The following is a 26,065-nucleotide window of genomic DNA, read 5'->3' as shown; positions in this document are numbered from 1 at the left end:
AAAGTCATGTCACTTATAGACTTGTCTTCAAGGATTCCTTCCCTTGAAAGATAAAGTAAACAGAATCCAGAAGAATTTGTCTTGCTCTGATTTAATTTCAACAATGAAACATTACAGAAATTCACATGGAAATTGTAACCAGTGAATTCTAAAATTCTTTGATTTCACTGTGGAGTGGAGCTTTAGGTTCCTTCAGACCTTATCCAAACCTGGTTGTGTTCTGTTTAAGTTTGGGTTCAAGAAGCTGGGGAATCTAGAGAGTCAGTCACTTGTATCCTAGGTGTCTTTTCCAGCAATGTCAGGTGTCCGTTTCTCCTAGCTGCTTTGTAGATGTCTTTCTATCATTTATCCTGATAATCTTTCAATATATACATTCTTTCTCCTTTTATCTCTTTGTCAATTTGCAACTGCATCTTTCATCAGGGGTTGCAAATTCCTGAAACAGATAAACATTAATTAGAATTTATGCTGCTGTTTTTTCCTCAGTTTTTAATGCCAAGGATATTTATCCATAAGAACCATATAGGAACATGTGCATTGTGTTTAAGCCATGAACACTTCTAGCTCTTCTAAAAGAGAGTGTGTGTAGGTTTTTTATAAAAAGAACTTACTGTCATCTTTATTCTTGTGCAAAACATGTACTATAGCATGTAATATCCAGAAATTCCATCCAGTTTACATTGTGACCACTGTGTTCCATGAAGAGCATAAAACTTGTATAAAATCTTAAAGGTGTAAGATACCGAAAGTACTTATTAGCTGTATTCCATTGTAGAAGGTTTTAAATGTCTTTGTAACCATTTAAAGAGGTGGACTGAAATTTCTTTGTGCAAAATACGTAAAAAATTAGAAGTGGCAGGACTCACTAATACTCAGAAGCTTAAAAAACTGTGTGTGCTTCTATAACACTTCTTTCTTAGCGTGTCTCAATGGAGAATGACAGCCTGGTTGCAGAGAGAGAGAGAATCCTTTTAGAAGAACTGGAATCATTAAAACAACATTCTGTGCCCAGAAAAGAGAGGCTCTTTTGTGAGCTACAAAACAGCGGCACACAAACAGAGGTAAATATGGACTTTGACTTTCTTGGCAGCTGTGGCATGTAAAACCAGTAAAATTCCTTTTTGCTGCTACTCTTTTTATGTAGTATATTTTCCTAAAAGATGTTGGGTATTGCTTGAACAGAGCAGGTTTAAGAATCAAGAGGTGGTACTGTTAGACAGAGTTTTTTACTTTGGGTAAGCAGAAGCTAGTTTAACAGCGTGAAGGTGGGGATTATTACTATAGCTATTTGCTCAGGTGAACTCACATTTTCATATTGCTATAGCAACACCAACAGAAAGCACAAGGGCTGTTTAATCAGCGTAACGAAGTCCTTTCTAATAGGCCCTGCCTTGAATTTCCTGTTTTGATTTACATTGTAACTTTTCACGTACGAGGAGTATTTCTTGTTTTGTAATTTGGTGCCGAAGTTTTATTAACAAAACACAACTTATTTAGGTTTTAGATTTCACGTTATACTGCATATAAGAAGAATATGTTGATTCTGGCATGACAGGATTTCTGTCCTTTTTGTCTTCTCTCCCTCTGCAAAAACTTACGCAGAATGAAAATCAAAACCAAAATGATGTGAGAGAGCAGATCTTTGAGGATGAAGATGGAGGAAGAAAGCCTGATGAAACATCTTCAGCTCTTCTTTCTAAAGAAAGGTGCTTAGAACTGTTAAGAAAACATCATTTTTTTTTTAGAAAACGTTGAGAATCATGTTCTTGTTAAATTATATTTATAAGCTTTATCCTGACTGATGATAATGGCATTTTTTATTCTAGATAGCCATATTTCTAATTTACACACTTTAGATTAAACAATGTCTTATTTTTTATAAAGCCTAATGATGTAATGGCATAGAGGATGAGACAAATCTTAACATATTTTACTATCTCTTTCATATTACATATAGAATCATATACATCATTTATACACATGTGCTTTTGTATACCCATTGTATGTACATATATGAAATAAGTTTATATGAGTTATTTGCTAATACCTTTTGACTGTTCTGTAACTTTTTGATCTGTGTAGGCAATCTTTTTAATTGTCACTTTGAGAAAAGAGTAAGTTTATAATGAATACCAGGCAAATGTAGACCTCTGTTTTGAAAGAATAACTAGATAAAATACCAAGATAAAAGTACAAATATTGATAAACAGTTTGACTTCTTACATATTTTGTAAAAAGAACTGACTTCTAACCCAAATGTGCTTTTAATATTTGTGTATATGATGTGGGTTTTAGTCTTAAAGAAATCTTAATTTTACTGTTCCAACTGCAAATCTTTCCTGGTTGTGAGGGTGTATAAGGGGAAAAAAACACTTTGAAAGCAGGGGAAAATGAAAGGACTGATTAGTTTCTATCCTGCAGGCATGTTTTTCAGAAGGCTAATGAGAAACTCATGAAGATTCTTTTAGAAGTTGTGAAGACAACTGTGGCCATGGAGGAGACAATTGGTCGCCATGTTCTCGGATTACTGGATCGGTCTGGGAAAGTCCAGCCTTCCAAACCAGCTGGATGGGACGCAGAGACAGAGGAGTCAGTAAAACCCTGTATCCATGTGGGGTATGAAAAAGGTACTGCTTGTATGGTTTTCTATTTCATAGCAAGTAGCATTTGCATAATTTTATTATATATTTAAATAAGCTTAGTTTTGAAATTTGTAATTAAAAATAGACACTTTTTTTAAAAACTATTTGTTATTTGAATGCATATGACATCTCTGCTTAAGAGACGTTTCAGGAGTTGCCTGGGTCATGCCCCAAACCAGTTATGACTCTTATCTATGGTCCTGTTGTAAAGCCTGCAACAGAATGGGAAAGTGATTGAGACATACAAAAATAAATACATTCCTGTTGAAGGAGGTGAAGAGAAAGAGAATGAAACATAGCTCTGTGGCATCTTGCACCAACTTTACACCTTCCTGCGTACATATGGGGAAGGGGAGCTGGTGTCAAAGGCCGTATCTCTACCAGTCCACTAAATGTACTTAGGGACGCTGCTGGTCATTCTGGCCAGCTGTCTTGGGGCAGCCTGTATATATGCTTGTGGACTTCCTTAGCCTGCTAAAGAGGATGGTTGCATGCAAACAGCCTTTTGGAAACAGTTCCAGGAACTTTCTAACTGCCAAGCCTTGCCCATCAGCTGTTTGGAGGAGTGCTAGTTGGCACAAGCCTAAAGGAGCATTTTAACGTTGTAGTTAATTGCTTGCTAGTGTTTTAAGAACTCTCCCAGGCTGTGTTTAATTTCCTGTGATTGTACTAGGATAGCGTCCGTCCATTTCTCTCTTGGGCAAGAATAGGCACTTTATCGTGTTGCCATTTAGCATAAGGATGTGTACATTCATCCTGGGTCTTATGGGGAGGCAATGTGCAACAGATCAGTTCAGCCTAAAACACATTATACATCTGATTTTGGCTGGAATTTTAACTACTGTGAATGAGAAAAAGAACTGGAAGTCAAATACTACATTTCATTATTAAGAAAGAATCTACTACAGAGTAATAATACAAATGGTAAATGAAGATGAACTTTACCTCTTTCATTCAAAATGTAGATTATTAAATATTACTGATTCCCTTTGGCTTTAAATACAGGTCACATTAAGCCTTGGGGCGAGTTAAGAAGGGTTGTATGACTTGCAGCACTGTGACATCTCTCTCAGTTGATTACTCAAAAGGTTATCTGTGGTGAAATGTGTACAGCTGCAGTCTTAAGATTCTTGAATTTTTCAAATAAAAGCACTTTTATGCCTGTCTATTACTGCTGTTCCATTAAAAAACCTCATAACTTTTGTTTTCTGCACATTTCTCTGTATTTAATCGTGAGGAAAATTATTTTTTGAAAACTCAGACTTTTGAGGCTTTGCCTTTTTCCCCAAATTTTAGATTGGATAACTAAGCTTCTGGCCTTAATTTTTGATACTTGATACTTAAAGACTGAGAACATCTGCTGCTATAATTGAAGGAATCACTTCTTTCAAAATGGAGTATTCTTGCACTTTACTTTGGGGTGGGAAATTAATCGAGTTTGCTTATGTTAAAGCAGTTCAAAGTATCTTCAACCACTGGCGAGTATTTTCCATGCAGTCTCCTAGCCAAACAGTAAAAGGAGCAATCACCAGGCTCAAAGTTGACTACCACCTCCTTTTGTATCCTTAGGTAGTCTTAAATTTTATGTAAACTGCATCTTAAATAAGTTTTCTATATTAAACCCAGCAATTTCTAAATATTCTTTGTATTCTTTGTGTTCTCTTTGTATAGTCTGAGATGTGTAAAAAGCATTGGGGTTTTCACAACATACATTGCCCAAAGGAATAAAAATGTGTTCTGGTTATGTAGGTAGCGATCACAGGCTGTCACAGTTACATGTATTACCTAGTGCATTTGCTGAACCTAGTTCATAGTTACATCATGCTGTCATGACCCAGACTGGACAGACCAGGGAGTCGTGTTTAATTCGAAATTCCCTCGGGCTAAATTAAGGTGAAACGACACCAAAGGATCAGTTAAAGATTTTATTCATGACAGAAGCAAATGGAACTGGGGAGGTGTGGTAGTAGGTGGCAGGGTTTCTCACAGCAGGAATTGGCATAAGACTACTTCTGCAAACCGTGTAACCCAGGGTAACCATATACATCAATTCAGGGAATAAGGAGATCCCTCCCATTGAGTCACGAGGTTCGGAGCAGACCCCCTTGCTTTCCAGACTCCTCCTCAGAGAAGGGTCTAGGGATGGCTGGATCCACTCTTAGTCCCAGACTTGGTCAATGGTTTTGTGTCTTAAAAGGATGAGGTGTAGGGATTGTGGAAAAGGAAAAGGAAAGAGAGAAGAAGACAGAGAGAGAAAAAGGAAGAGAGAAAGATTTCACTGGTCCTGGGTCCAGCGTTGGTCCAGTCAGCCAAAGGTCCAGTCCCAGTGGGCTCGCACACCCGGGGCTTCAGTTGGTGTCCTTTTATCATCCTTGCCCCTCCTTCGGGCAGGCACCTGAACTCGTCAGGTTAATGAGCAGTTTGTGGAGTAACTTCTTCCCTGCAGACAGGGCCACTGTTTGATCTTTGTATCAGAACAGCTTATCAGAACAGGGAGCTGCGCACCCTCCAGCACGCCCTCCCCCTCCTGTTGCTGATGTCTGAGCTGATGGGCTTTTCACCTTGGTTCCTTGCTGTGCAGGGTTTGTCTTTAAGCAGAACTTGCCCCACCACAATGTTTGAGACATTAACTCTTTCAGTCTCTCACACATGCCTATTGTCAGAACATGTACTGTTGCTTATCTCCTTCATTCTCATTTGCTGAGACTATTGCTCCCTTTTCTCAGACAGTAAATGCATAACTATGTACAAAGCGCTGGTACGTGATTGTTGCTCTTCACTACTCTCATATGTGCTTGCTCTGCACAGGCATGTACAATGCACAATACATGCATTTGCTTTTTGCCTGTGCTGCACAGCAATATGTATACTTACATTTGTCACTAATTATTGCCATTAACAATTCTTAATATGGATTACTTGCATTACATATATGTAGAAAAATATAGTTAAAAGAGTAGCTTTATTTGGTGTTTTAGGTGGGTATAATACAGACTTACATCTAGCTTTCATAATACTACTGTTTAAATGCACAACAGGCCCTGTAATTGGAGTGTATTGTTAATTTCTTGTGAAGTTTTCTGGTGAAAGTGTACTCTCTTAAATATAAGAGAACTGTATTCTATTCCACTAGCAGTGAAGGTTGACTGTTTTAACTATTGTGTTTGCTATTAGTGTATTTTGAGGGGGCATGTAAGGGTTCACTCTTCTGCAACAAAGCAATTTGCCTGTTATTGTAATGCCCCCCATTGGTATAGAGCTGTTCACGTGCCAGTTGCTTATTCTGTTATTCTTTTTTGCACGTTTCATTACATTCAGAAATAATTATGAAAGGAGGAGAAACCAAAGAAAAGAGTGAGGATTAAAGAAGACCCAAGCTTACAGTGGCTATAATGGGTGAATGTATACTTTGTAATGTATCTCTGAGGTTGTATTCACAGTTCTCTTTTTTTCCTTTCAAAATGGTACAACAGCATCCTTGCTGTGTACATAGTTCTGCCACTGGGGTCAGACAGCCATAGTAGCAGTTGTACTGTTTCTTCAGCTGAAGTATTTGATCCTTCTTCAAATGGAATTAGATGACAAATTCTGTTACTGTTTTCAGCAACAGGACTGTTGTTCATTTCCTATACTTCCACTGAATGGCCTGAGAGGACATAACTTTTAAATTTTTTTTTTCCCCCATTGTTTTCTGGAATTAAGAAATAGGTAGACACTACTTTTATATTTTAACCTGTTCATGTTATTGTATTTTCTAATACCTAGCCAAATAGATCTTCCTTTTTAATTCTGTAGAAAATTTGTAGGAATAAATTTGTACCAATAAAAATCTAATAATAAAATAGAAAATATAATGTGTTTAATAAAGCAAATTCTCTCTGACCTTCTGAATGTAATCCGTATTTATTGACAAGCAAAACTCAGCTTACTGGTTTTGCTGAGTTTCAGCATTTTAAAAAGCTGAATCATTAAGGTGACATACTTATAGCCATAACCTGATTTATAGAGCATACGGAGGTTTATCTGGGACCTTGCCTAGGTTATTGGCTAACACAGGATTTTATTTCTAGCAGAGTAAGTAAAGTTCAAATTTCAGTCATAAAACGTATCATTGGAAGTGAACAGCATTTGTGCAAAGTAATCTGGTGAGTTAATTACATCTGGAGGTTTGGGCCAGGAATCATCGTGACAGAGACAGCAGTCTTTGCTGTTCTCTTCCCTCAGGTTGTACCTTGGGTAGAGGGACTGCATAATGCAGGTTGCTCTGGAAAAGCCTGTGTGGTTATGGCATTCCTTGAACATTAAACCTTCTTACATACTTTCTGAGCTCCTTGTGTCTGAACAGTGTACCAGGAACAAGGTAGTAAATAGCTTTAGACACTGAACTGCCATAAAACTGATTTTTTTGTTTTCAACTTGTAACCCCTAACCTTAATTCCGTAGTGGAATCCCAGGATTGAACTGAGATGCTTGCTCTACATGTTGCAAAATATGTATTGCTTCCTAAATGTCAGTTAGCAGCTCATAAACAACTTCTGTATCTGAAACTTCTAAGTAAGCACTGTATAATTAAGCACTTTTCTTAAGATTTAGTGGGCCATGACATCTGAAGTGCTGAACTGCAAGCTTCGTGGCAAGCAAACAATATGAAACTTTGCTGGGTTTTTTTTGTTGTTACAAGGAGAGAATTTACACAAGGAGATGACATTTTTACTTGGGCCAGTTATATTCTATTTATTACCTTGTGTCGACTGAAAAAAAAAAGGGGGGGGGGGGAACAGAGAATTTTATTTTAGTTCTGTTGGGGTGGGAGATTGAGCAGCATTATAAGGATTAGTAAAATGGGAGTTAGGCATTCAACTGCCAGGGGGTTATTAAGACTTGAGAACATTCCTGTTTCTTGCTTCTACCACTGAAAATCTTCTGGAAATATGCGGTATTAAGACCATTTTGGGGGGAAAAAGATGCAGAGATTCTCACTTCGCAGTTAGGAGGATTTAACATGGGCTCCTGTTCTTAAGTGCCACTTTGTAGAAATTATAATATGGGTGCCTGAGATTTTTCATATAGCAAAAATATATTTTCACATTATTTTATTTTGTATGTATCCAGAAGAAATGAAAGCAAATTACAAAAGAACTGACATAAGCAAAACAGGAGTTTAAAATCTAATCATTGGTTCTTGGAGGCCAAATTGTACTGTTCTGGTCACTGGCAAGTAATAATATTAGTGGTACTATTAATGTAAGAGACATATTCTGAGCCTGGCTTTTAAAAGATTACACTCTGAGCAGGCATCAATATTTTTAAGTTTTTCTCTAAAGGTTTCCAGAGAGCCAGAAGTTCAGATAATTTTGCAACAGACTGCACATTTCCGCAGTTGTTTTGTATAATGTTTATTTCTGTACTTGACATATCATTGCACAATTCAGCTGTACCTCTCAAGCAAATAATTTACCAAAATATAAGGGTTCTAGGACATGAATTATGGGTTAAAGCCTGAGAAGGAAAACAGGAACATTACATAGATAATTTGTACTCCATCAAGAAAGAATTAGATTGTGCAGTAACTAATATGTCATTGTTTTATCTTGTTTATAGCTGTGCTACTGTACTGTGGGCTTTTATTTTGTGAGATCTCTGAAGCTAAGCAGGGTCTTACGTGGTCAGTACTTAAGATGGGTGGCCTCCAAAGAGCATCAGGTGCTGCAGTAAGTGTGTCGGTGGCTCAGTAGGGAATATGTTTTCCTTCAACTCGATCTTTAACTTGGCACAGCATTTGGAAATGCTTATGCTGCTGGATGTCCATCTTAAATGAAGGTCCTTTCTACTCTGAGGATATTAAAGCTTCTGCATCACTATTGATATTTTGAGACACCCAGAGCCAACCCAAATTTGGGTGGTGAGAAATCAGAATGCTATTGAATAAAAAAACGTGAAATTGTTCATTTTGCAGCCTTCCTTACACTGCAGGGGGGTGGAATATTAGGATCGTATGGGAAACCTTTTGTGCTATACAAACCCATTGCAAATATTTAGTGTGCTGGCAGAAAATGACTGCCAGCCACTGCTAGGGTGACTCCACTACAGTAGTTTGTTACTGAAGTTCCAAAGTGCAGTACTCGAAAGTGCTTTGAAATCCTGTGTAGATGAAAGGTGCCATGTGAATGTATATTCTATTCCATCTGGATATTCATTCCATTCATGCATATAGTGTGCTTCTGTTTTTTCCCTTTGGAGTGTGAAAAGAGTTTGTAACATTATATCCCACATATATAAAAGGAGATATGAAACAGTAATGATATAACTAGAAGAAAAAAATTACTAAATACATCTGCATTTAAAAAATCTTAGCAATTATAAAAGTAAACAAAACAAAACCTTTCCAAATGCATATAGCTGTGAATTAGTTTGTTGTATATGGGTCATATATACAGCTGCATCCATAATGAAATAAATGCGTAGATATAATTATCAGAATGTTTTCAGGTATAAAAGTATAGTAAGTAAACCAGGTGGTTAATCATGTTGCAACTTGTTAAAAAAAAATAAAAACAAACCTGAAAACTAGAATCTGACTTTCTTGCTAGGTTCAAACAACATCAACAAGGGGACTTGTATTTCCAATGTTATCTGCATGCCTGGTTAAGAGGCAAAAGCAAGTATAAGGAAATTGTATCCGGCAAGAGTACTAAGTACATTTTCAAAGGCAATTTGTAAAATTGACCTATTATAATTTCATTTCAATTTCTGTAACTAAACAGTTCCAGTTCAGCAGTCAAAATCCCTGGAGTAACCAGGAACTTCAAGATAACCCAGTATTGCAACGATATTGCTAAACAGGCACTGATTATTCTTAACTCATTTAGTCATACTGCTGTTGCCCAAAAATAAGGTATTTTTTTGAGAAAACCTTAAGCAAAACAAACATCTAATTGTTTAAAAAAAAAACCAACACACCAAAACATATGATTTATTTTTTTAAAATATATTTCAGAAGTGTACTTCATTAAAATAAAGTGTCATTTAAAAAAATTTTCCACAGTAGCATTTATTTCTGACACTTGAAATCTAACAGCCTAATGGCATAACACTTCTTCATTTTTTAAAACACGGTATCAACAATAGTTATCTACCATCATGATGTACTACTGTATTGTTATTTCATACTGAAAGTGTGATTTTAAAACATCTCAGGAGTTTGCTTTCACTTGTCTTGCTTAAATACAGCCCTGAATTCTAAATATGTCAAATTTACTGTTTTCTAGATGAATTGCTGAGTTTAATACCATAGGCAAACTTTGTTTCTTCTGCTTTTCAGACAGAATAGATAATGCCCTTAAACTGAACCAGACCTCAGGAAGATTGAGAAGTAGGCAGGTGCCTAGTAGGGACAGTTACAGTCTCCCCTGCACTGTACTTCATTTCTTCAGTTACCCATTTTAATCAATTTTCAGTTCGCTAATAATAATGCTGATTTTTGATGTTCTGTATTCTAGTCTGTTTGTCCTGAGAAGCTGTCCGAATTACGTGCGTGTCTTTCACTTTAGTCCCTTGAGTCTGTGCTTTTGAATCATGACCTTGAACAGTTTTGTGTTAATGCACGCTAACATAGCTGGGCATTGGTGAAACAGGGACTGACAGTCTGGGGGTTTTTCACCTGGTTGTATTTTAAAGACAATCTTGCAAGTTACTCAAAGTAGTAAGGGTTACTGATAGTAACAAAGGTTTGAAGATGAGCCTCAGAGCCCAAAAGCATACTGAAAGGACGTCTAAAATATTCTCTGTTAGTATCTCCTTTTCTCTTTCCCTTCTGCTTTTTGTAGTTAACACATTGTGTATCTTGTTTGTGTAAGTTTTAGTACGCAGTATTTCCCTTTCTGTCTTTGTGACCAATACAAATATTTTAATCATTTTATGACATGTCTTTCTAATCATAACTCAGATGCACAGTTCTCTGTGTTTTGAAGTGCTAAGAGTCTGTGTGAAAAGGTAACTATTGTTTTTCCAGAGTCCTGTTCCTCATATCATGGTAGTAGTATGGGAGATGATGATACTAACAGGTGGTCAGGAGCAATGGATGAAGGACTACTGAGCCAACATCTTGCAGAAAGTGGAGTGGAAATAGATCCTGAAAATGAAGAACTCGTTCTGAATATTAGTTCTCGACTACAAGCAGCTGTTGAAAAGCTTCTGGAAGCTATCAATGAAACTTCAAATCAGGTAGGGTGATCTAATAGTGAAGCATTTTGAACTTTGTGTTTTGATTATTTTTTTTCTTTATTTTTCTCAGGAATGTGTTTTTATAAGCCTAAAACCTGTAGGCTCATTTTGAAAGCTGAAACAATACTTGAGGTGCCTGCACCCAGAAAAGTCTGCTCCAACATGACTTTACTGATGGACTTAGATTCATGTTAGAAATCTGCTTTGGACTAGAGAGGAAACCTGAATTTGGGCAAGTTTCTCAATCTAGGGCACTCTTTCATTGCTCATACAGGTCATCTGCATTCTACTACAGTCCAGAGATGAGACAGGAGGTGTCAGGGCACATTGAGCTGGACCTTGTGAAGAGGGAGTATTAAGGGGGGAACTGTGCCCAGTTCTCTTGACATTTTAGTCAATTGACTGGCCAAAAAGGTGGAGCCCTCCTACTGTCTCTTCCAACTACGATTTAAACATGGCCAGTTGAGCACATATCCCCCTTGCTCTCAGACAAGGAGTCTGCACTCCAGCTCTCCAGTATTTATGTGAGGTATGTGATGCATGAATAGTCTCCAAAAAAGGGGCATTGTATGGCTACTCCTTTCTCTTTGCTATCAGTCAGGGTATTCTGCGTGGTGGGATGTTAGTTGCTCTCTGGAGTACTTCCCTAATAATTTAAATGGGAGCTATATACCTTGCTCAGTGAGTTCAAATCATACTGCTTATGCCATGTACTTTACTTTTAGATTATGTACATCTCAATTTGAAGGTATCAAAGTAAATACTTTATTTCACTGTAACTTTTTAAGCTCTCTTGAAGACTCAGTCTTTAGAATCAGCTCTTTAATCTATCTCAGACTAGAATTCAAAGAATACAGTGTGCTCTGTGCTACAGACCCATCTGTTAGTTAACCTAGTAATGATACTACTTAAAAAGTCATTGCTTTCTTGTCTCTGGGTGTAAAATGTGTGAATCATAACTACTGGAAATGAAAGGGAAAAAAAAATCTGTGGTGATGAAAGTAATGTGAAAATTCAGCTGTCTAATACTTTAAAGGTTTTAAGCATTTAAGTATTTGTTGCTTTTGAAAAATACTTCAAACATGAAGTTGATACTCTTCTTTTTTTAAAAAAAAAGGACAAAAGACTAATTTGTGATTTACTAAAGTTAAGAGTAATTTAAATACAGATTCAGCACACACACTCTGGCTTACTAAAGCAAGTAGTCTATTGGATCTTTTAAATCAGTTTCTGCATTGCATTTATTTACAAACTCATTCTGCAACAGCTCTCTTGTGTTTGAGCATGAGTTCAATTAAAAAGAGATGTTTAGCTTTTTGAGGTCTTTTTTTCAGCTTAAGGCCTAGCATTACATAATAACAAAAAAGGATACACAAATACTCCAATATGTGGAGTTCCTAAAAAAATATAGTTACGCATTTGTAGGAAATCTTGTGTTTAAAGAGCAGATGATACAGACAAAGAAAAACAACTTCAAAGGTTTACAATAATTAAGAATTCATGCCGCGATTATGAAAGTATTGTCAATTATTTATTCCACTTGGTGCTTTTTTCTGAACATTTTGCTGCTGATCTTTAAATGCAGCAGTTTTATACATAGCCCTAAATTATTTTACTTTTGTGACTGACATTTTTGCAGTATTTACTTTTCATACCACTGAAAGTACTCAGTGTATTCTAAGCAATTTATTTTTGTTTATTGTCAATTGATCAAGAAAGTTTATTTTCCTTCATAGCTTTGTAGCTGAGACCTTGCCAATACCAGCAAGAGAGTTATGTTTTGGCTCAAACACATACACACACATTTTTTTCTTAATATGGATTATACAAGTATGGATTTATCCCTGATGATCGTATCGGGGTTTGGGGTTTTTTTTTAAGCTAATAAAATGTTAATCTGTTTACACATTTTCCCACAGTATTAAGTATAAATATTGACATCTTTTCTGGGTGTTCTGTAGAGGTACTTTGGAAGCGTTCAAGCTGGTCTGCTTTGCAATGTCTGTTGTGTGCTTACTGGGTTGTATACAGTTCCTGTATATACCAAGGGTTTGTAGGTGACTTGACAATTATTTTTAAATATTCAGAGACTGAATACTTTATTTTTTCTACTCTGCAATATTTTATAATCTAAAAGTAATTACAGGCAGAAAAGATTTTAACCTTTCCTCTTAATCAGTTGTGTTGTGCTTAAAGACATGTACCCATCTCTTCAAGGAAACTTAAAAGAGTGAGAGAAACCTGGCAAAATCTTCAAAGTAACTGAGACCTGTCTGAACACACACTTTCAGACCTGAAATGCAGTTTGAATCTTTTCAGGCAAGGCATATAGTGGGTGTGTTAATTCAAATTCCACCTGCTGGTGTTATGTATAGGTAAATAAATCAGGCCACTCCCCTGAACTCTTTCAGTTGGGAGATACTAACAGGAAGCCTTTAAACTAGCAGAGTTTGAGAAAGTTCTTCCTGTTGAATTAACTCCAAGAACAAGAATGAAGGCAAATAATGACACATCTGTATTTCTCTTTCGTTTGCCATAGTAGAGATGGAAAATCATTTTTTGTTTCTGTGCTGCTAGCTTGCTTGTCGTCTGCAGCGTACCTGTGCAGCTAAAACAAAAATTACACTTCCTTGCCTCGGAAATTACCTGCCAGCTGCTATGGGAAGATTTCTGTTGCTTTTTCATGTGAAACTTCTCTAAGAAGGATTTTTATGAGTGACCATATGAAGTTTTCTTGTACCTTTCTACTTCGGTTTAACCCACTCCTGAATTACTCTGCTTGAGAATGTGACCTGAGGCTTCCTGCTGATTCTGAGTAGGTTTGTCACTGACAATGCTGATATGTGTCTTCAGACTCTTAAATGTACCTGTTCTGTTACAAATTCCTGTTAGAAATCTCTAAAACCAGCCTAGCTAGTGCAAAATACCTATATGACGTTTGAGAAGATAACAACAGTGATATTTTTTGGAATGGATTCTTACCGCACTTACTGGGCATCTAATCTGTTTAGTGGTTTGTGGACTGAAGGCCAAGAAGAAGATACATACGAGGTTGAATCTCGTGTGCCTTTACCATATCCTTTTCCTTTCACTGAACACTTGGATGAGAATAATTCTGTAGTTGTAAATACTTCAATTTTTCGCTTCAGCCACAAAAAAAAAGGGCACATTTTAAAAGTTGTCTCTAAAATCTCCTTGCCTACACCACCCTATTCAGTAAGTATAAAAGTTTTTAAAAGAAATTGTATTTTAAACCAGCTTAAATAGAAGAGAATGCGGTGAATAATGGTATAAACTTGTCTCTATGGTTAAAGTTATTATGTACTGCTGACAGGCTTTTTTCCTAGACAGTTTTTAATGGGCACTGAAAAAGCTTTAATTATACAATTCTCTCTGTTAATTTCTAACAAAAGAAGTTTAGCAGACATAGAACTATATTGAATTACAGAGCTTGGAGATCTCTTTTTAAAGCACTTCAGTGTTACTTATTACATTACCTTTTTCTCACTGTGAATAATTTGGGGGGGGGGGCTGCAGTCAGTTGAAATTGTTCCTTTATAGCTGTATGCACTGACAGTGACATTAACTAGCACAAGCTTGCTAATGGCTTCCAGTGATTCTATGAAGAAACTTTTGTTCTTGAAAAATCATGTTCATATTTGTGCTTCTTTTTGGTTTTGATATTTTTAATGTGATATTTTTAATAATACCTTTAGTTGTTATTACTGGAGAGAGCTGGAGAACAATTTTTATTCTGAGTTTTAGTTGGAGTATTTGATGCATTTGAGTAAGCCATTTTTATGGTTGTCTAGGTACAGTAAACCTGTCACACATTTCCCTTTTATCTGAGATGGGTTTTTCATTAAGCACTTCAAAATGTAAGAATAAAGTAAGAATGCTCTGTGATTTTTAAGATATCTCAAACCAGTGCAGATATTCAGCTGCAGTATTTGTACCTTTCTTTAACTCCTGTCAGAATAAATAGTTCACATTAATGTTGTCCATCTAAAAAGGAATGCTTTAGGAAAGAAATGAAGTATTTAAATTCAGTGGATCATAAAAGAGAATGTATTGATTATTCAGACATTCTTTTCAAAGTGTAATTTTATTTATAAGTGGATAATTTTGTGTGCAATGTGCTATGTTCCTATCCTATTTTTCTGAGATTTTAAAGCAAGCTAATCGCACTCATGAACGTAGCTGAAGATGGTGAGAAAGCTTTTATTTTTGAAGAAATTGAGAGCGTATATTTTTATAGAAAGTGTAGCAAAGCCACAGATGTTACTGTGTTACAAATATCTGCCAATATCCATAATATTAAAAAGGAAAAGAAAAAAAAAAGGGGAGAGAAGCAGGAAATACGTGTTATTTCATTTTCTGACATTGTTCTTATTCAAAATAAGTTGTCTTATTTTGAGTGCAAGCCACAGAAAGAACTCATGCCTGGTTCAGCTCTGACAATTTGTATTTATGTCCCTTGAAGAGGTGCATGTAAGTTGTAAATGTTAACAGTTGAGAAGTAGAGGTGGTCTTGGTAGTTGACTCGTTTGCTGTTATCTTAGATGAACATTCTGTGTAATCAGAACTTTCAACACTAGGGTAATGTTCCTTTTTCACTATTTTGCTTTTGTAATTCTAATTTTAATTCTTTTTGAAATTATCACTTTGGGTATGTCTAAACTGGGCAGTAAGTATACAATTTTATGCGTTTCAGTCCTGGTTTTCCACTAGTTGAGGATAGTGACATAGTGAGATTGTGCTACATCTGTGATAGTACACATTAAATATTACTCATCGGACAAGCAGAGAAGAATAAAAAAATTGTTAGTAATTCTGTCAGGTGGACACAGTTGGAAGAAGCATTGCTTTACTGCCTTGTTGGTTGAAAAGTGCAGTATATTAAAAATTCACATTTTCCTGGTGTTCTCATTTATCTTCATCTTAAGGAGAAAAAGAGATGAAGCACCACTTCTGTCAATTTATATCAAAACTTCTGCCAGTTTTATGTAATGTTTTTAGTCATTCTAAGTATGTGGTGGGTGACAGCTTACTCATATTTAGTACAAAACTCATAGGTAAATAAAGGTGAATGTAGTGTAAACTTATAAATCAGGAATTACCGGAACAACGACACGGATTTAGCCAGGTGGCTTATTGAGTTCACTATACTGACAAAGCCTATTTGCTTAGACTTTTGTACTGAGACGATCTTCCTATTGTAGTCTGCAAATGTGTGTTCAGTAAAGATCTTATTGAATGTCCAGTGAAGTTATGTAAAACTTCTCATTACACTGTAAAGCAACTGTTAATTAAATAGGAATGATAGAGTAGTTATTTATCAGAACACATTTGGTTTATCTAACTTCTGTAATTTTTTTCCTGTGGTAGCTTGAACATGCTAAAATTACTCAGACAGAACTTATGCGAGAGTCCTTCAAAAAGCAACAAGAGGCCACAGAATTTATCAAGTATCAAGAAGAACTACAGGAACGTCTTAATGAAGAAACCAAAGCCAGAGAACAGTTGGCTTTGGAGCTTAGTAAAGCTGAAGGTGAGTAGCTTTTCTGATGAATTGTTGAACTTCACAGTTACTTACCTATTAATTGGGTAAAGAAATTGCAAATTAGATAAATCTCTTTGCAAATTTTAGAATGTTATCAGCCTTCTGGATAGTTATGGACAAGATGACCTCTGGAGGTCCCTTCCAACATCAACCACTCTGATTCTGTTTCCCAGCTTTGTCTCACTTATTATTGTCTGACTTACTAAAAATAATAGGTTGGATATGTGTTGTTATCCTCAAAATTAATTTATTTCATCATAACATGTCTGTTTGTGCGGGCAAGCTTAAATATTAACAACTTAGAATCATAGAATCATAAATAGTTGAGGCTGGAGGGCACGTCCAGAGATCATCTATTCAAACCCCGTGCTCAAAGCAGGGTCAGGTAGAGCAGGTTGCCCAGGACTGTGTCCAGTCAGGTTTTGAATGTCTGCAATCTCTCTGGGGAGCCTGTTCCAGTGTTTGACCACTGACAAAGAGGGGAAAGGGAAAAAAAAAAAATAATTTTTTTTTTCTTTTGTTGAAATGCATTTCCCTGTACTTCAGTTTGTGCCTGCTGCTTCTTGACCTTGACTTAGTTCCACACAAACGTGGGTAAAAATGTAGCACCTTCACTCTTAATTTGATCATATGGTGGTGATAATGTTTCAATTTGCACTGTTTGAAGTAGTCTTTTTAAGTGTATTTGCAACTGTATTAATGAAGCAATCTAAAATTACAGGGTGTTAAAACAGGGGGAATCTAATAATCTTTTCTGACATCAGGAAAATATGTTCAAATCTGACAAGACAGTTTGCTCTTTAGAAGTAGCTTTATTGTTTCAATAGCTCCATCTTTTGTTTCTGCCCAGCATTTTTACCATTTTCTGTTTGTAATTAGCATCTGGAAAAGATGAAAAAAACACCTACCCTATAGGTAGGATCTCTGTAGTAGTAAGCAAAAAGATATTTTAGTTCTGAAGCTCAGCGGGCTTCTGTTTCAAAGTGGGAGCATAAAGTTTCATAGCCAGATGTTATTCCTGGAGAATGCTACCCTGCCAGCCTTCCTCTTCTTTTTACATAGACAGATAATCCAACATGAGTTCACACACTGTTAATAGCTGGGATACACATAACCTGAACAGCGCGGGTTTCCAAGCCACGTGTCTAAAATGTGGCACGAGGGACAGTTGGTAGCCTGTCAATTCACACAGCATAAACGTTGTGTGTCATCAGCACCACTACTGGCTGCAGCTTTCAATAGCTTGAGCAAAACCAGAAAGGAGGAAAATTGAGTGGTTGATGAGAAGCTCAACATGACCCAGTAATGTGCATTTGCAGCCCAGAATGCCAACTGTATCCTGGGCTGCATCAAAAGTACCATGACCAGCAGGTCAAGGGAGGTGATTCTCCCCCTCTACTCTGCTCTTTTGACACCCCAGCTGGAGTACTGTGTTCAGCTCTGGGGCCCCCAGCGTAAGAAGGACATGGGCCTGTTGGAGCAAGTCCAGAGGAGGGCCACGAAGATCGTCAGAGGGCTGGAACACCTCTCCTGTGAGGACAGGCTAAGAGAGTTGGGGTTGTTCAGCCTGGAGAAGAGAAGGCTCTGGGGAGACCTTATGGCAGCCTTCCAGTACCTAAAGGGGGCCTACAGGAAAGCTAGAGAGGAACTTTTTACAAGGGCATGTAGTGATAGCACGAGGGGTAATGGCTTTAAACTGAAAGAGGGTAGATTTAGATCAGATGTAAGGAAGAAGTTCTTCTCTACGAGGGTGGTGAGGCACTGGTCCAGATTGCCCAGAGAGGCTGTGGGTGCCCCCTCCCTGGAAGTGTTCAAGGCCAGGCTGGATGGGGCTTTGAGCAACCTGATCTAGCGGAAGGTGTCCCTGCCCATGGCAGGGGGGTTGGAACTAGAGGATCTTTAAGGGCCCTTCCAACCCAAACCATTCTATGATTTCGGAGGGAATAGATTCAAATCTGAAAGAGGCATTATTACTTTTTTTTAATATTAAATTAAGAGCAAAAAAAATCTTGTATGGAACGCATCTTAACATGCAAAAAAGATGAAATCTTCTACCAAAATATAGATGACCTCGGAATTTATATTCTTGCACAGTTACAAAACTGTTTAGTATTGATGAATTTCAGAAAGTAGGCAGGTTTTACATCTGTTGCTGTTTTCCTTGAAGGATAATATTTTTGTCTTGATACAATTTTTATTCACAAATCTTCAATAATGAAGTAAAATAGACTAATACATTAGGACAAAGCAGAGAGGTTAGTGTTAAGTTTTATTTAAAGGTAGGAATCTGTCATAATGTCAGAGCTGTCTGCATAGGTTTAATCCTACAAGTAGCATTTAAAAAAAATACTAGAGACTAATTTTATGTATGAAAAAAAAGGTTTTTAGTATGAACTTATTTTGTTGCTTTGCCTTCTGGATCTGTATTTTTTGGCATACATTCTCTACTAAGAACCAGAGGCTTGCTTTTTCATTTACAATAAATTAATTTCCATTTGTGCAGGAATATTGCAAAGAGCGCATGCATAATTGTATTTGAAGATGACATACCACAGAACAAGACCTGCTTATTATCCATTTTTATTTTCATATTTTTATTATCATTTTTATCCCATTACCACTAGACAAGCAAAAAAATCTAAAATTAACTAGGTTCTTCTCTTGAGCAATGCACTTCTGTTATAAAATTTGCCTGTGCAAACAAACCAATAGCATCAAAGAAACTGCAAATTCTTGCTAGATGCCAGTTTGTAGATAATGGGATTGCCCATATGTAAATGAAGGCAAATTTACCTGTAACGTTTTATTAAATGCTTGAAATATGCCATCAGAGCCTGGTTTGGAGACATAACAGATGAGTCAAGTATGTATTTTTTGCTAGCAAAGAAAGTATATTAAGCACTAAAATTTAGTGAGAGCTATGAAGCTATGTTTTGCATTCTCTAGATTTTATCCGATAATGTTTTATTTGGGAAAAAAAACTTGGAAGCATATAAAGTGGAAACAATCTTAAAAAATTTTTAACTGGAATTTCATTTTAATCAGAGCAATAGCAATGTCAGTTTATAAGACTTGACAGACTGGCTGTATTGATTTGGTTGATGAACAGTTCTGGAATATAAGAGAGAATTTGATGCTAGTTTTAGCCCTTTGACAGATATATTGCACAGCTGAGCTTTTAGGTTAGGTGCAGATTTATGTCACATGTAGAGATTTAATTCAGTTCAGTCTTTTGCAGAAATTCAGCTAATTTGTCCTTCTTACTGCTTTAATGCTTTCTAACTCCAGAATTAATTAAATCTTTTTTCATCCTTTTTTTCTGTGAGCTTCTGAAATTAATGCACTCTAAATGACACCACCTTTTTTTTAGTGTTGTTGTAACAAAACAAAAATGCCATAGAACCCTTCTTATCTAATTTCTTCTGCTCATTGAACTGAGTTGTGAGCATACTCTGACAGAGCCAAACTACATTCTCTTATCAAATTCCTTAGATAGGTATGCAGAGCAATGTCTTAGTTCATTATACATCTGATGGTACTTTGTCTTCTCTTGAGATAAAATGTGTCATTTTTGATCATTTCTTTCTTGTCTCAGCCGCAGCAGTTTTTGTGACATTTTCAAACCTCTAGTGTTTTAGTCGTGTCAGATATGACTTATCTAATGTGATAGAAAAGCTAATGCCAATTTGTTCACTGAACTCTAACAACTTTCATTACCTCTCAAAAAAAAAAAAAGAAGAAAAAAAAATAAGGCAGGAGTGAAAACCACAACACGTGATCTTAGCAGACGACTTCTTCATTTTTCATACCTTTTTGGTGGGGGCAAGCACTCCATTTAACCTGGGAATGCCCTCTCAACTTCCAGTCTGTTAAGTGAACAGCATCTGATACAGTGGGAATAAATACTAGAATTTGTATTGTCTCAAATTTTTGAAATGCTGTTAATGATGTTTCTAGTTCAGTATTTTTTGCTTCAAAAGCCAGTCCCTCTATGCAGCTGTGTTCTGTGTGAATCTGGAAAAAAAGATTGGTCAGCAGTGCATGATTGATATGCATGAGGACCACACCTGTGGTTCTCAGACTGTATATGCAAACACTACTGATACTTGATTTTCTCTGATACGGAACTAAGTGCTCACAGAGGTTTTACTTTGTCTACATTGATAACAAATAGAAACATCTTTAGTTTTCCTATGTTCTTAAGCCAGGGTAAAATCCATTTTAATACTGACTCAAGACTATAGATTTATACTGATAAAGCACTTTCAGACTGAAAATAGTTTGATATTGAAAAAATACTGCTTAAATTATGTGGGTTTAGTAAGAAGAAACCTGTGATATAGGTGTGCATCCAACTGAGAAAGTTTAGACATCGTATGACTGATGTCCTCTCTGTCTTTTGGAACCATTGGTGTCTGACATGACAGAACACATCTTGCCATAGAAGTCTGGGATACCTATGTAGTACCTTCTGTCACGCAGTAAAAATGTCTTTTGTGTTCTGTGGTCAGATGTTTCAAAGGACTGATTTGAATCCTCTGAAGTCCATACCATTACAGGATCTCAGTTTAGTATATGCAGCCCTCAAGGAATTTCACTGTTTTTTCCTAAATCTTCAGCTTTGTGCTCACTTCTGCATCATTCCAAGATGGTGCCATTTCTTACAGCCATAATATAATTCATAAAGCTAAAATAGAGTTCCCCCTCAGATTCCTAGATAAACTACTTCACTATGAGCAATTTTTAAAAGCATACAAGACATATTCTCAAGGTAGTGTCCCAGATTCTCTGTTAAAAAGATCATTAATTGTTCTGTGCTACTTTAAAAATTGTGCATTAATAGTAAAGAAATTAAATTGTTTCTTAGATGTCAGCTGTTACAGGGCTTTGGGGAGTGATTCAGGTGCTAAACATGGACACCTACAGCCAGTTTTGGTGCCTTATGTTGTTGGAGGCATCTATATTATACCTGACCTACAGGAGACCCATGATCTTACAGAAACTGTGGTTTGAGGTGAGACAAATGTCTTGAGGCACCTAAAACGGCACCTGGCACCTGAATTTATTTGAAATTTCTTATTTCTCCTGTGTTTATTACACACTTATTTTCTCTTGGCTTTAGAGTTCCTGTTTGCTCCAGAGGTCTTGTGCTGAGAAAAAGTTAAGAGCTATATTTGGTCTTGTGCTATTGTTCGTCCTCTAATTTGTTCATCAAGGAAGAATAGCAGGGACAGGAGTAGAAGTTGTCAGGTGCTGAGTATCTAACATGCATGTGCATTCATGTGAGAATACTGTCGTGACTTCACCATGCAAAAAATTCAAATTGTTCTTTATTGTCTGTTAAATCTGCCCCAAAACTGATGTTCTACAGGCCTCATTGATGGTTATGCAGATGAAAAAGCATTTCTGGAAAAACAACTGCAGGAAAAAATAGATGTAATTGACCATCTTGAGCAAGAACTACTGTGTACAGGTAACAAATTGCAGGAGTTAGAGGCTGAACAGCAGCAGATCCAGGAAGAAAAGGAGCTACTCTCCAGACAGAAGGATGCCATGAGAGCAGATGCGGGGCCAGTAGAGCAGCGTATGTATTCCTCACAGTCTTTCTATGAGATTTTCTTATACTTTCAATTAAAATGATAAGTAATCTTGATGAAGGTGTGTGTCCCGTCCCCCCCCCCCTTGTAATCATTAATAAAAATGTGATAGGGAAAAATGTGGTATTTTCATATCTGATGCCTAATGTTAGCATGATAATTTTTCTTGATATTTAAACAAAAAATAACTGAATTTTCAGGAGTGTTGGGCAATCACAATCATTCTTTAAGCCAGCAAAAGCTTGATACCTCTGAAAATCTGTTTTTATACTATCACTGGAAGTGGAATATCTTGAAGTTCGCAGCTATGGATAAAAATACTGGTCTAAATAATTTCCAGAGTTTTAGAGGGACTAGCAAGCATACCTACCAGAACATGATTGAACTACACATGATGGCCATACTTAGTTTAGACACAGAAGATACACTTTGCTAATAAATTCCTCTTTTGGGGAAGAATGGCACAAATGTTGCATGATAAGGAAAGCCTTTTATCTACCTGTAATGAAAACTTTCAGCACTGATGGTGAAAATTCCAGATAAATACCATGTCAATGTAATCTATCTGCTTACTCAAAAAAAGCATTTACCTTCATGAAGTAAATATGTCTTTTAATTCTTCCTTAAACTAATAAATTAATACTTCATGTTTGAGGAGGGAAGAAAATTAGAACAGTGATGTTTTAAGAAGTACTGATCTTTCATGGATTGCAGTGCTTACATTGTAAATAGCAGGATGAAATCATGATTTTATTTAATTTCTAAAAGTTTATGACAATTTATAATGTTACTGTTTTAATAAATTACACATCTTGGTGTGTATTTGCAATTTCCTGCATCCACTTTGTGTAACAATGGAATTCTAAGAACAACCTGTTGCTTCCTACTTTATGGTAAAAAAGATCCTTGTCTGTGACTCCAGTTTAGTTATTTGTTATATGGTTTAGGTTCTAAATATTTTAAAGTTATTTTCATGTATAACAACTGTAAGGATAAACAATTCTCTAAGTAAGTGTAGGTACTTATATCATGCATACCAGAATAACTTACCACATTCCCTAAGTTATCTCAACAACTTTGTCATTAATTGCCACATCTATCTTTGGCTTCATTTTCTCTTACATTGTTGCACCACAAGAAAACTATAGCTGGCATGTGAATTACTTTGCTTCTTTTTTTTGTTTTCTCTCTCTCTATTCTCCTAGGCCTAGTAGATGCTGCAGTCGATGCAGCTTCCCAAGCAGGTGTGTTTGTATGTTGCATGGCCAATCTGTAATTGGGTGGAAGACTTACACATACTGACATTGTTAATCAGGATTATTGGGCTTTTGGCTTACTGACATTACTTGTAATTCTTACTGGCCTGCAGCTTTGATGTTGTATTTCATACTCAGTTTTACATTTCGCTAACAACATTTCTTATAATTTCTAAACATAATAAGCAAATTCATGAATAACCATCATCTTATTCACCTGTGAATTACAGATACTTAGATGGTATTGGAGGGATATTTTTGTAGCCTTTTTTTTTTTCCCAAATACAGTTGAGTCATTCATTATGATAATTAAACACTGTATTATACTGATATATAATGGTTACCTAGAAATGCGAATTGGTTAAATATGATGTAAGATGATGGTGCCTAAAGGATCTTTCTTCTATAGTGAAAGTAAATTGTATTGTTTCTGTCTAAATATCAATCATTTTTTAAAGATTCTCCAAATGTAATTGCACTTTACAGTTTGGATTTTACCTCAAGGGATTCATATGGTTAGTTAATATGTACTTCAATGGGCTGTGGCTTAAGAGTCTTAATAGAGTGGTTTGGGGCTTTACTATATATGCTTGCCAGCCGTTTTATGAGGACTCAAAATTGGGCATCCATGCAGTCACTGATATTACAAAGCTCCACTTACAGGTCAGTAATTTCCCTCTCTGTCAGCCTGACAATCTTGCTAAGTCTTTAAATATTTCCTTCAGATTATTTAAATGTATCCCATTAAATGATGAAGACTGGGAGTGGATTGATTTTACTGACGCTGGGGATGAGAAGAGGGTTGGGTTTTCTGTACTTCTTTGTTAACCCCTGTGCTGACTCTAGCTGTAGTTTAAATCCATGCATTTTCTTTTCTTTTCAATTATACAAAGACCTTTTAATTTATATGAAACTTAAACAGGGAAGTAATCTGATACAACTTCATTAACAGTCCTCTGAAGACTAACTAAAGGATAGTAATTTTAATATGAATTTGCTTTAGTGGTTGTCTGATTATTTCTCAGAAGAAAATACATTTTCTAAAAAAGAAAAATAGTAAAAACCCAAACCAGTTCACATCCTTCTGCAGAGTACAGCATGGATACCTTGGGGAGTGGTTTTGCTTCGTAACGTTACTATTCATATCTAAAAGTAGTGTGTGATGCTTTTATTATAACCAGAATTGCTGGAGGAAACAGAAAAGTTAATGAAAGAAAAAATTGAAGTACAGCGTCAAGCTGAAAAAGAGTATGATGACCTTCAGAAGCAAGTGAAAGTCTTGGAGATAGACTTGGAAGAACAGGTCAATCGTTTCATAGAGCTAGAGCAAGAAAAAAATGCAGAACTAACGGACTTAAGGCAGCAAAACCAGGCTTTGGAGAAGCAACTTGAGAAAACAAGAAAGTTTCTAGATGTAAGTATGGTAAAAGGCTAGTTTTGTGAAGGTGGGTGGGCACCTGCACTGAGGTTTGGTTCAGTGGGAAATGCTATTTTTTTCAGATTTTGAGCAAACATAAAGAAGCACACAATAGTAACAGTATTATAGGTTCCAGCCCAAGAATTTAATTGATGTTTCAAAAGTTGAAAATTCATTTCAGATGCTTGCTTAGGACTGCTCTGTATTTCTAAGTATAACTTAGTAGGCTTCTTAAATGTTTAAAATAATGGGAAACTTCTAAAATTAATGAGGAGACATAAATTTTTGTGACCTTAATTTTTAAAAGTTTGTGGAATTTCCATGTTTTTCAGTAAAGTCTGTTAGTATTAGTCTAAAGTCTGTGCAAGGTTCTGCACCTGGGTCAGGGCATCCCCTGGTATCAATACAGACTGGAGGATAAAGGTGTTGACAGCAGCCCTGCCAAGAAGGACTTGAGGGGTACTGGTGGATGAAAAGCTGGACATGATGCAGCAATGTGCGCTTGCAGCCCAAAAAGCCAACTGTATCCTGGGCTGCATCAAAAGAAGCACGGCCAGCAGGTCGAGGGAGGTGATTCTCCCCCTCTGCTCTGCTCTCATGAGACCCCAGCTGGAGTACTGTGTTCAGTTTCTGGGGCCCCCAGCATAAGAAAGACATGGACCTGTTGGAGCGAGTCCAGAGGAGGGCCACGAAGATCGTCAGAGGGTGGAACACCTCTCCTATGAGTTGGGGTTGTTCAGCCTGGAGAAGAGAAGGCTGCGGGGAGACCTTATAAGCAGCCTTTCAGTACCTAAAGGGAGCCTACAAGAAAGATAGGGACAAACTTTAGGAGGGCCTGTTGCAGTAGGACAAGGGGTAATGGCTTTAAACTGAAAGAGGGTAGATTTAGGCTAGATACAAGGAAGAAATTTTTTACGATGAGGGTGCTGAGGCACTGGAACAGGTTGCCCAGAGAGGTTGTGGGTGCCCCATCCCTGGAAACATTCAAGGTCAGGTTGGACGGGACTCTGAGCAACCTGATCTAGTTGAAGATGTCCCTGCTCATTGCAGGGGGTGTTGGACTAGATGACCTTTAAAGATCCCTTCCAACCCAAAGTATTCTATGATTCGATGAATTAAGTAGTCTACTTTATCTGCACTTGGAAGTTGAAAGCATAATTTCTCTAAGTTTCTGTTATAGTCTTCCTTCATGGCATCCAAGGATCTAACTCCAAATATTAAGCTACACCTTCCAGCCAGTTATATTATATGTGTGTTTGCCCCCATTCACAGTGGCAGCTGCCTCCATTGTACCCAACTTCTTCCTACCTCGGCCTGACTCTGCAACTTTGTTTTAAACACTACCCTGTTTTCAGCAAACACAATTT

At 36.7% G+C, this 26,065-nt stretch overlaps 1 protein-coding gene across 9 annotated transcripts in view; it reads left to right on the top strand.

Annotated features, from left to right (window-relative positions):
* Nucleotides 1-26,065, top strand: part of AKAP9 (A kinase (PRKA) anchor protein 9) — a 124,345-nt gene that overhangs the window by 67,922 nt on the left and 30,358 nt on the right. For 7 of the 9 annotated variants that reach the window (XM_010573686.1, XM_010573598.1, XM_010573448.1 and 4 more), the window contains 8 exons: nucleotides 921-1,061; nucleotides 1,603-1,706; nucleotides 2,422-2,627; nucleotides 10,654-10,865; nucleotides 16,254-16,416; nucleotides 21,800-22,012; nucleotides 23,231-23,269; nucleotides 24,463-24,695. In XM_010573686.1, coding sequence (XP_010571988.1) covers nucleotides 921-1,061; nucleotides 1,603-1,706; nucleotides 2,422-2,627; nucleotides 10,654-10,865; nucleotides 16,254-16,416; nucleotides 21,800-22,012; nucleotides 23,231-23,269; nucleotides 24,463-24,695 — 1,311 coding nt within the window. The remainder of the gene's footprint in view (nucleotides 1-920; nucleotides 1,062-1,602; nucleotides 1,707-2,421; nucleotides 2,628-10,653; nucleotides 10,866-16,253; nucleotides 16,417-21,799; nucleotides 22,013-23,230; nucleotides 23,270-24,462; nucleotides 24,696-26,065) is intronic. The other 2 variants (XM_010573519.1, XM_010573297.1) reach the window with 1 other exon arrangement.

Source organism: Haliaeetus leucocephalus, unplaced genomic scaffold, assembly GCF_000737465.1.
Source record: "Haliaeetus leucocephalus isolate CR32 unplaced genomic scaffold, Haliaeetus_leucocephalus-4.0 Scaffold0, whole genome shotgun sequence".
NCBI classification, from domain to species: Eukaryota; Metazoa; Chordata; class Aves; order Accipitriformes; family Accipitridae; genus Haliaeetus; species Haliaeetus leucocephalus.
This window is presented reverse-complemented; position numbering and strand designations above follow the sequence as displayed.